The sequence below is a fragment of the Diadema antillarum genome, unplaced genomic scaffold, assembly GCF_040938485.1.
Source record: "Diadema antillarum isolate AM-2024a unplaced genomic scaffold, OU_Dant_1.0 scf00000049, whole genome shotgun sequence".
NCBI classification, from domain to species: Eukaryota; Metazoa; Echinodermata; class Echinoidea; order Diadematoida; family Diadematidae; genus Diadema; species Diadema antillarum.
This window is the reverse complement of record NW_027270938.1, coordinates 2,111,871-2,123,695: the sequence shown is the minus strand read 5'-3', so window position 1 is coordinate 2,123,695 and position 11,825 is coordinate 2,111,871. Positions and strand designations below refer to the sequence as shown.

At 38.4% G+C, this 11,825-nt stretch overlaps 1 protein-coding gene across 1 annotated transcript in view; it reads right to left on the bottom strand.

Moving 5' to 3' along the window:
• Window positions 1-5,068: 5,068 nt before the first annotated feature.
• LOC139715523 (HEAT repeat-containing protein 1-like) overlaps window positions 5,069-11,825 on the bottom strand; it is a 60,124-nt gene continuing 53,367 nt past the window's right edge. The window contains exons 37-44 of the mRNA XM_071627089.1: window positions 11,197-11,352; window positions 9,989-10,123; window positions 9,315-9,419; window positions 8,322-8,487; window positions 7,422-7,582; window positions 6,478-6,636; window positions 5,553-5,661; window positions 5,069-5,157 (exon numbers count right to left, since the gene is read on the bottom strand). Coding sequence (XP_071483190.1) covers window positions 5,069-5,157; window positions 5,553-5,661; window positions 6,478-6,636; window positions 7,422-7,582; window positions 8,322-8,487; window positions 9,315-9,419; window positions 9,989-10,123; window positions 11,197-11,352 — 1,080 coding nt within the window. The remainder of the gene's footprint in view (window positions 5,158-5,552; window positions 5,662-6,477; window positions 6,637-7,421; window positions 7,583-8,321; window positions 8,488-9,314; window positions 9,420-9,988; window positions 10,124-11,196; window positions 11,353-11,825) is intronic.

Here is an 11,825-nt window from a genome sequence, read left to right as displayed (position 1 = left end):
CGGCAAAATGTATCGATGCGCCTAAACTGTTATTTTCTGGTTGGTCAAACGGGTCATTTCTACACGTCATGTCATAATGTGCAAAGACAATTTTGTGTGCTTGGTGTCATCCCGCCGTGTCAATGTTTGTGTATGCAGGACGCATCTCTAAAAGATTACGTCCACTGATCTCCCTTCAATGAAAATATACTCAATCACTTTAAAACACTGAATTGTTTAGGCTTTATCAGAATTTGTTACAAGTAATTTGTGTTATTCAGAGTTAACATTTCTTCAATGGGCAAGGGTATCTGTTTTCCGCTACAAAAATCTGCACCCTTTCGATTAAAATAGATAAAATGCAGCGATGAATGTGAATTTGTGTGTATACCTGTCTATCTCTATTTCTCTGTTTCACCCTGTTATTAGTATGTCTTTCCTAGAGTTCTTTATTCTTTTTTCATCATCGCAGTTCTTCCCATGTTTTGGTCAAACCCGTTCGCTGTGCCTTCTTATGCCATGTTTGTTGTTGTTACTGTTGTTATACAGCACCATTGTTTCTCTCGATCTATCCTACTTTCAAATGAAAAGACATTTGAACGCTCTTGTAACTTGTGCATGTAAGATTGCTAGATTAATTACATATTCCATAATTTATCTGATGAATGAGATTACAAATCTATACATTCAAGTTGAATGACAAATCAGGTATATATATTTTAATTGCTGTATACACTTTTGTGTAAATGTTCTACCATGTTTATCATTTAACAAAAAAAAAATTACATTTCGAATCAAGATGTCTGCTAATTTAGTCTCTGTCAATCCATTAAAATGGAGTCTCACTAAAGAATATATATATATATATATATGCATGAGTTGTAAATAAATTTTTTGTAGAATTTATCAAAAAATGGCATGTATCTTGTGTTTCATCTCATTTTCTGTGTCAAATTATCGGCAACCAAGCGTAAGTGTGATACCTGACTATTTCAAAGTTGGCTTTTCATCAATAGAGCAAACTGAGAATGGTAGAAGTGTCATGAAAATTGGAGAAGAAAAAAAAAAGTTATTAATGCAAATTCGGAGGTATGATGATGTCATCACTTCACAAATCTCCCAATGGTTTGTTTTCAGAAAAAAAAAATCCCCAAAGAGCACACTTTGTGAATATTTATGTACAGGTCATTGGGAGACTCATGATGTCATGACATGACAATTTTCTTCAATTTCCATATGAGCTTACATTTTATATCATTGTTTCTCAAAACAACAAAAAAGGGAAAATATTAAAATGTTTCTTCCTTTAGCCGAATGTCAGGGTTTTTTTTAATGAACCTCACACCACTTTGCCATGTGTCTTTATTATATTCTATTCATTGGAGCTGACTAAAATCTGGTTTGAAATTATACTTTCCATTAAGAGAAAGAGTCATGGGAATGGGGGCAAATGAGGTATGTAGAATATGATGGGGGCTAAGGCTTCTACCAACCTTTAGTTATTTTGTTGGCAAGCTTTCATCTACTCCTGTGGACTACCTCAGGTCAAGTGGTCACACAGTTTCTCTAGTACTAGTACTTTCTGCTGGTTTCCTGATCACTAAACCAAAGATCAGTGAATAAATGTAACCTGAATCTCTATTGAGTGTGGGCTCGATTTTCTTAATCCAGAGGGATTCTTTCACAGATTAGTATTGTCACATCATTCCATTCAATATTGTGGCCTGTGTTGAAGGAGTGTTCAGCTAGAGCTGAATGAGATGGGTTGTTTAACCCCCTAAGGGCTCTTTTGTGTTCCTTCAGTCGGTCATGGAGAGTTCTGCCAGCGTCCCCAACAAGACAATTAGAACAATCTATTACAGGTCACCTTGTTCATAATAGCTGTACTTTGCTCTCTTGGTTCTTTATTTTCAGGGTGAACTAACCTACTTTTTTCATAGAGTGTTGGGTCCTCTGAAGGCAACGCTAATCACATTGTCTAGGAATGCTTGTTCCAGAGAGGCTCTCTACCATTGAGAAAAGAAGAACTTGGGTGTTTGGTTCTTGTTTGTCCAGGCGCGGCGATACGGTGCAATTAACTCGGCCAAAAGCATAATACTAGTATTTTTGATATGATCTTGAAGCCTCCTACGCATAAAGTAGACAGCTTGTGTACGCAAAACCGCTGGGGAAGTGTTGCAAGACAATCGCAATATCTCACCTTAGAAGCCATCAACGAATAAATCTATACAGCAAATTTATGAGGAAACTATTCTCTAACTCGCAATGTTATTTATTTTGGGTTTTATCAAGGATAAACCTGTGAAAATAATGTTGAAACTTGGCTTCCAAAACAGAAAATTTGATCTCAAAACACATTTTCCTTCATCGCTCCAAAATGAAACTTTGGTATATGACACTTATGGTAGTATATCCATACTGTGTTCAAAATATTTTTTCTGTATCATTTTCACACATGCTCCCAGTCCCCCCATGATATGGTGGAAGTATGCTGACGACACCTTTGTCATCAGAGATCGAGACCACATTGATGAATTTACAGTGCATCAATAGCATAGACCAGCACATACAGTTCACTGTTGAGGAAGAGGTGAAAAGGTCATTGAACTGTCAAGATACCAAGGTCCATGTGAAGATGACCTTTCAATGTCCATTGCTGTGTACAGAAGATTAACACACACCAATTCTTACTTGAACTTTATATCGGGGGGGGGGGGGGGGGGCATTTCATGAAGCAGTTTGGTCGGATATTTTTCTGACAAACTGTCACAAGCTGCTGAAATCCTTGCATCTGATTGGCTGAGAGCAAATTTGTCCGACAACCATGTCTGACAAAATGCTTCATGAAATGCCCCCCTGATAACCCCCTCAACACAAAAGTGGGAGTTGCTACCTCTTCGGATTTGAGAGCTCCTAATGTCATTTCACACAGTGTTGCACTGCAAAGCGAATTTCAAACATTGACCAGGTGCTAACATCATGTAGATACCCACCATGGATAAGACAAACAGAAAAGGATGCAATGAGAACCAAGATCTCCCGAAAGGATACACAAGGACCAAACATCCGAGTTTTTCTTTCTTTTGCCAACAGTGGAGCCTCTCGTCTGGAACGTGCATTCCTAGACAAGGGGATTAGTGTTGCCTTCGGGAGACCCAACACTATAAAGAGTAGGTTGGTTCAGCCCAAAGACAAAGAATCAAGAGATCAATCTCCAAGATGACTTGCTCAGATTGTTTTAATTGTTATATTGGGAAAGTGGCAGAAACCTACGTGACAAACTGAAAAAACAAAAAAGAGCCCTTTGATTAAAAAAAACCCATCCCACTCAGCTTTAGCTGAACACGCCTTCAACACAGGGCACAATATTGGGTGGAATAATGCCACAATACTAGCCTTTGAAAGGAATTTTTAGCCAAGAAAAGTAAAAGGGCCAAGAAAAGTAAAAGAGCTCATCTGGATTAAGAGAATCAAGTCCACACTCAATTGGGATTCTGGATACACTTTATCACCAAACAAGCAGAAAGTCCAAGAGAAACAGTGTGAGACTTGGCCTGAGGGAGGCCACAGCAGTGGAGGAAAGCTCAGCAACAAAATTACTAAAGGTTGGTAGAAGCCTCACCGTCCCATCATATGATCTTCCCCAACCGATGAAAGTTTTCATCATTTGGAATATGTATACAAGTACTTCACTGTCCAATTTTCTACGGGAGATTTCTGTCACACGTTTGGATAATGGTGTTTGTCTCAATCACAAATAGGTCATTTTACTTATCAAGCCACTATCAAAACTGTCACTAACTCAGTCATCTTCCCACACTCATGATCACACATTCACTCTTACAGAATCAATTAGAGGTCAATGTTGAACAGTCTTTCATATGCAAAGTAGATTTATTCAATTAATCTAATCATGATACCTGCCTCTGGAATTTCATTCAAAGTTCAAAGTTCCATAAAAAACCTGCTATCGATGAATTTATGGCACACTGAAGACTATTAAAAGATTTGTGTAATAAGTACAAGTATCAAATTTGGAATGCACAAAGTGCTGCTGATACTCTAAACACTTCTAAATTACTGTTATTACTTTTGGAGATTATTATGATCAGTCACTGTATAAAATAAGAATATATCAAAAACAGAACTTTATTGATTCGAAAGTATGACTGAAATCATTGCCAGCAGATAGCTACTCCAATGCAAATCTTTGCATGAGACTGGTAAATACAGAAGTGCAAATATCACCAGAGTAGAAAGGTACGTGCAAAAGGCGCAGTAGATAGAGTAAAATCTCGTATGAAACTACTTGTTCTTTCTCTTGCTGAGGTTGACTGGATTGTATGTCAAAAACTCTGTTGTCAACCTCATTTCACTGAGGAAAGTGGTCACCGTAGAAGAAACACCCTTGCATTTGTATTTCTTTTTAATCAGGGCTCTGGGTGGAAAACTGACAATAATTCAAGTCAGCATCATGACACTGAAAAAACAACAACAACAAAATGATCTCCATAAGACACTTCGACACAACACAACTCCCTAAATCTCCTGATCAGCCATCACCCTTCCAGTTCTAGCATCACCACACAAAGCATCCTTTTAGCTGAATTATTTTGTCAAGAAAGCCTTTTGAATGCTTTTCAGGTTTCTAGAGCAAAGGCATCTCGCATAAACATTGCCCTGGTTCTCCAAATTTGACATTTTGATGCTTTCTAAAACAGAAATGGAATAAATAAATAAATAAATAAATAAATAAATAAATAAATAAATAAACAAATAAATAAATAAATAAATAAATAAATAAATAAATAAATAAATAAATAAATAAATAAATAAATAAATAAATAAATAAATAAATAAATAAATAAATGAATGAATAAATAAATAAATAAATAAATAAATGAATGAATAAATGAATAAATAAATAAATAAATAAATAAATAAATAAATAAATACATAGATAAATACATAAATAAATAAATACAGGGCAACTTGTCAAAAAGAAAGAAAGAAAAAAAAAGATGTGTGCAAAGAGGATGCAGTGAGTTGATTGGTTGACTGATACCGATGGGGAGAATCATCCTCCATCTTAGAAGTACTTCTGAAGCGGTTCTCCCAGCGTCTTCTCCAGCTCTGCCACAACGTCCTGGCAATGATGCTCCACCTCCTCCGATTCATCTGACAAGCAAGAGAATACAGAAACAGATGATCTTCATTAAGGAGTGAGGGGCTTACAGAGAGGCTAGGATTGTGATGAGCAAGAATTCCCTTCCTCTTAGGGAGTCTTCAACTAATATTTCATGCCACAATTGTTGTCACATCTCCCATTAATTTTCAAATGAATGCTATTTTACTTCAGAAAATAACTCATGCAATCATACATTGTGCTTGGTCACAAATAATGCACACAAAGGAAAGAGTCAAAACCATTGGCGAACAGGTGGCTATCACAGAACATTTGGAATATAACATTGATGATAGTATGGATGACAACAATGATATCAATGATGATGACGATGATGACTTGGGTTTCATACCCCAATAAAACTAAAGAGGTATATCTCTCAGTTTACCTTCCATGAGTTCAGCAAGGAACGGGATGGTTTCCGGAAGCAACGAGAGGTAGTCCTCTCCCAGCTGCCGGTGGAGGGACTGGAGGACTGTCAGGGCTGCATAGCGCACCTGTGCACAGAGAGGACACAGAGAAAGAATCGATCCTTTTGTGATGCATTCGGCACTAGCAACTTTTCTGCTCATGGATATGCCACTTCAATTTTTTAGGTAACATTTCACTGAGCCTCCTTCGATCTTTCCCTCTACAAACAAATTTACAATGTACAGTGTACGTACACACAAATCTGCAACAAGTTGGTTTACTAGTATATTCACAATTTAACCTGTCAACCTCCCCCCCCCAAAAAAAAAAAACACACAAAAACAAACAAAAAATGAAAAACAAAACAAAACAATAATAATGATAAATAAACAACAAACTGGAAATGCCTTTTTTGATCTGTAGTATCACCGGATCTCCAGGCAATTGCATCAGATAAGGCTGTATGAAAAACATGCAAAAAACTTAATTTTACTGAACCTATATTTCCATCCTTTTTTTCAGCTGAAAAGGAAAAATAAAATGTCAGAAAGTCCTTTGAAGAGGGGAAGATTAGTACAGTCAACGTCCCCTAAGTCGAATCTATTTGGACTGAAGAAATTGCTTCGACTTGGAGAAAATTCAGCTTATGAGGGATTAATATCAATAGGATATAAAGAGAAGTGAACTTGAAAAGACCTCTGACTTGGGCGATTATTCAACTAATGCGAGGTCGACTTGAGCAAGTTTGACTGTAGATTGTTGAGAGTAAACACGACTCTTACAACTTCCTGGCATGAGCAAGGCACAAAAAGCAAGTTAACAGCTGCATAAGTTTCTCATAGAGGGTTAATAACTTGGCAATGACCACCCTACACAAAAAATTCCTCCTCTTCCAGACTCACCTTGGGAGAAGAGCTCCTCGTCTTGAGTAGGACCTGGTAGTTGAGTGGCTGCCAGGTGGAGGGGTCTCTAGCGGCAACCATGAAGTGCACCAGGCAGGGGGTCAGGTGCCCAGTGATGCGGTCCTGGTAGGAGTCATCACCTCCTAGTGTGTTATCAATCTAAATGGGAAAGTAGACACAGATGGGCAGATTGAAGTTAACAACTGACAGCACAGATGAACAAATGGATGAAAGAATGGATTAAAAAAATCAAACAAGACAATGCAGTGAGGCATTTAATTTCATATGCACACACAAATATATCGCTAAAATTTACTACAAACACACCTATACACATATTATGTACATATATCAATGTATGAATGAAAAGCATGGCCTTTTGGTGAACCCAATGACAATGGCAATGGTCCACTTAATTCATAGTACACAACATCTTTATCCCACAGAGCAAAATTTGTATCTCATTCTATGATAAATGTATCATCACAATACATCTACAAATAAAAATTCACTTGCTAGTCAAAAGAGACAAAGTACACTGATCAATTATAATTTTTCTGTGAGTAAAATACACAGAGATGGTAAAACCACACATATTGGTGTGCATTCATTCCACAAATTTCATGAGAGCCAGGATTCACAAAATCGAAATGTATGCTAAAGTTTTTATCTACACTACACATGCATTAAACGCCGGTGGCAATTGGCAAAAATTTCATGCCAAGAAAAAGACCGTTGGCCCCCATTCGCGAAAATTTCCTGCCGCGAAAATATCTTGCTTTACAGTAATTTCTTACATAATGGAAGGACATCAAGGTTGATCCTAACCTGGAAAGAAAGCTGCAAAATATTGTTGCTTAATTTCTTCAAAAATCATAATGCTTTTTCTTCTTAGGAAATGGCTAGTTCGTCACTTCTAGGCTTGATGAATGAAAAAGAAATACCTGGTCTACCAAGGGCTGCATCAGCCTCTCAGATCTCTCCTTGGTCACAAAGTCTCCCTTGTCATAGAGGAAACACTTGTGGAGACAGTCCAGGATGTATCCTAGCAACAGGGATGCCTTCCCGGTAGCACTGGCTTCAGATTCCTCGAAGGATGGTTTGTCTGACAGAGGTAAGGATTCACAAATGCACAGAGGGGTTTGATGCTTCGGCTCACAGAACATTTGTACTATAGCAGAATTAACATCCCGTCAACAAATTGAAAGAGGCAATAAACTAGTTGAGATGCTCCACACTTCTCCCATAACTGAACTTTTAATGATGTGCCATGGATCATCACTGTCAATGGCAGACAAGCAAATCAAATCAAACTCAAAAGACACTACTGAAGTCTTCATCGATGAGAGATTCCAAAAGAGATTTTCCTAGTTGTGTGAACTTGGCCTTGAATAGGCTGAAGAAAATGGTGAAAGCAAATTTCCCTTAGTGTTATGGAGTTATTCTCTGTAAACACCAGTGAAACATTGCTTTTAAAGAGATACCTGAAAATAAAATTTCTTCAAATGACATTCATATTCATGTCCTCTCATATGCTTTGTCAAGTTGATGAATAGATACCTTCTGTTGTCGAAATAATGACATACAAATATGTAAAATCACAAAAGGGCTACAGATTAATACTTGACACATGGTCCATGATACCTCTTCACATCATTCAGTATACATCAAGAAACTTGATGAATTGCTAAAGGATTACATGAAAAAATTCAAATTCCATGAACATGTTGCTTAGTTACTGCATTTCCCCTTGTAATGATTAAAATTAAAAAAACAAAACAAAACTTTCTCTATACTCTGAACGGGTGCAGTGCTTGCATGCATTGTAACTAGGCTGGACCTACCCTCCTTTGCCACGTTGTTGGCGTCCAACAACTGAGCCATGTTTGAGATCACATGACCGGCGAAGAGCGAGAAGAGACTCTTGAGGCGGTCAGCGATGCTGTCCGACAGGCGGTAGAAGGTCAGCAGGCGGTGTGGGGTGTGGCTGCGGCTGGCCCACTCGTAGAGCTGTGGAGACGAGAATCAGGGGTGTGGTGAGGGGCACGAATGACACAATAGATTAACTTGTTGAGGACAAGGTGATTTTGCTATAACATGCATTTTCCAGACACCTGCCTGAGCATTCTTGGGACTCATCTCCAGTGGGTTAACTGGGGAAAGCTGTGAAGTCTGATCTTTGATTTTCTGCATCCTATGCGATCCACAGTGTAATCTCCTGCTGTCCATCAACATCAGAATCAGTTACTTATACAAACAAGTGAACTTTCTGCGGGTAAGTTGCTACCAAGTTTGCATTATTTTGTGACCTCAGAAATGAAATTGTACATGCCTTCCAGCATCTATAGGCATACACTCTGATTGAAACAAAGAAAAGAGATGAAGTGCAGGGAAATTTCACAAAGAAATAAGCACCTTTTATTCTGCAAATCATTACAATGATTCTGAAAACTAAAATTTTCACATGGTATCACAAACATATCATGTACAATTTCTTTATCTTCTTCTTTGACGGACTAATAATCGAGACTGGTCTGTGTGGGGAGAGATAGAGAGAGCATCATCCCACAAACTTTGAGACGCTTGGCACTTCACGAGACCTTACTCTGAGGTAAATTAGTCTACATGTTTTATTTGAGAACAGTTACTAATCCTGCCATCATTTTTATTACATAGCTAAAATGCAGAATAAGAATATTCTTCTCCTCCTCTTCTCAAAGACGATCACTCTTCATCTCCTTTACTCTACTTGTAATAAGGTCTGCACGAAAAGAGACAAGAGAGTGCTATCCCACAGACTCTCCCATCATCTCTCTCGGCACACTACGGAACCTTACTTTGAGGTACATTGGTCTGAACGTCGCCTCGGAGAGTCTGAGGACCATGTCCAGCAGGGCCGCGATCACGTGACCCTCGATGTCCGCCACCTCGTCCAAGGAATCCTAGGAAGGAAGCAAGAAATCAACAATGACTGACTCAATGTCAGAGAGACTGCTAATTTTTTTTTTTTTTACCGACAAGAATCTCAAAGGTGAAGAAATACTCACTTAAAGACAGAAAGTAATTCTGCATGACAAGTTGATTGAGGCTTTGGCAATCTCAGACAACTCTCTGAAAGACAGATACAGCCACTAAAATGCCAGAAGAACATTTAAACATGGCATCCTAAGAGCTCCTGAAAAAAAGCACTCAAGCTCAGTGGACATAAACACTTTTCACACAATGATGCTTATTCAGTTAATGCACAGAACAATAACAACAAAAAACAAACAAACTTTTTTATAACAAATTCAATGTGAACCTCTTCAATAACATAATTTTTGGAGAGAAAGAAAGTATTTGCTTATTTTCTTGGTAAGCAATTATATTTGTGTATTCTCCATTGGAACAAACTTGGTGGTGGATTTAGAAAGCCTGTTTATGCAGAGTCCTCATCAAAGTCTGATTTTTCTATTCATATGTAAAGTGATCAGCTCTGCAAACAAAGGGTCACATCTCTCATGAAGCTCACCTCTGGGTGGCTGGACCGGTAGTCCAGTGCGGTCAGGAAGAGGTTGACCATGGCATGGTGATGAGCCAGGAGGTCCTCTTTGGACAGGTGACCGAGATGTTCTCCCAGAATGGACATCAGAGGGCCGATGCTGGCCTAGAGGGACACGAAGAAATCCGAATAATTACAAACATTACCATTTGACTTCTACCAACAAACAAACAAACAAACAAACAAACAATCCATTGATTTTTTTTCCTCTTGTGTCAACTAGAAGTGTGTTACCATAACCTTAGGTCATATATTTTGCACCATCCGTGCATGACCTTTTACATTGCAGTTGTAAACAATGGGACAATTTCATTCTGATGGCATCTTTTACTCTACAATGAAGTACATATGAAAACGCTGAAATGTAAGTAAAAACAAACAAACAAACAAACAAAAAAAGCTCAGAGGTCTTATTCATGTGCCACCTTCCTTCCCTGCTTTGGAAAATGTCCGGGTTTGTAACTTCAGGAATTCATACATGTAATGACTGAAGGAGGGAGAATATGCCTTTCTACTTGGTGTACACACAGTAGAGACAGTGGAAGACAAACATTGATTTGACATACAAACTATGCTGCACTCTCATAGTGAGGGAGTCAGTGATGTGACACTCAATTGGATTAAAAATTCAAATTACTTTATGTTTATTATATCACAATACGGCATTATTTACCCAGGGCAACCTCTTCAGTTTTAGCACAGTTCTTCCTGACGACCTTGCAATCATTATCATTACCTGGACATTGCCATGTGTCCCTTTATACACCTGGGTAGAGAGGAGCTTTGTGGGCAGAAACATCTTGTTCAAGAGCGTGAGCACATGATAGGATGTGAACTCCAGACCTCCATTTGAAAGTCACGAGTCTAATCTCCAATACCACATTGCATTCTGCCAACAACACTTTTACACAAGTAACACTTTGGAAAGTTTAAGCACTATTAAGTCCAAACTGTAATAGAATCTTCCTTGGATTGATGGATGGATGGATGGATGGATGGATGGATGGATGGATGGATGGATAGATGAATGAATGAATGAATGAATGAATGAACGAACAAATGAATGAACGACGAACGAATGAACAAATGATTGATTCATTCCATTCATTCATTTATTCATTCATTTTTTTTAATTATTACTATTTTTTTTTTTTTAAGGGAAGGTCCCTGGCTCTTACCTTGTTGGTGTCCACCACTGTCTTGTAGCACCCCACCACAGCTGGGATGAGGACCCTGGAGGGCAGGGCGGTGGCCAGCTGGTGGCGACATGCCTTGAGGCGGAGAGTCAGCTGAGCCTTCTCCTCCTCCTGTCTGGCAGCTGACAGCCGACACACCTAGCAAGCAGAGAAAAAGCACATGGTTGTCATGAAGAGTCTCTAGACTCAAAAATCTAGAAGGTCTGTCATCGCCCGGGTCTAAATAGGATGGTGTTTACTGGTTGGTATGTTGGTAAGGGCATGTTGGTGTGTGGAAATATAATTTAGTCTCATGTTATACACACAGCAGACAGAGTTACGGAAAACATCAAATCAAGACTTGTACATAACATGGCTACCAACATGTACACATCAAATTCTAATGGAGGTTCAAAGAGCAAATCAATGTCATATCATCTAATCAGGAATAATAGGATATTTAAGTCTTCAGGGAGCCTCGTGCAAAATCAGGGGATTTAGAAAGTCTAGGAAATACTGTACAAGCTGTTCTTTTGCAAAGGTTCAATTTTTGCAAATATTGTGGATCACTGCTGGGACACAAATCTAACACTACACGTAAATATCACCACCTGATCCTGATCACATTCCAA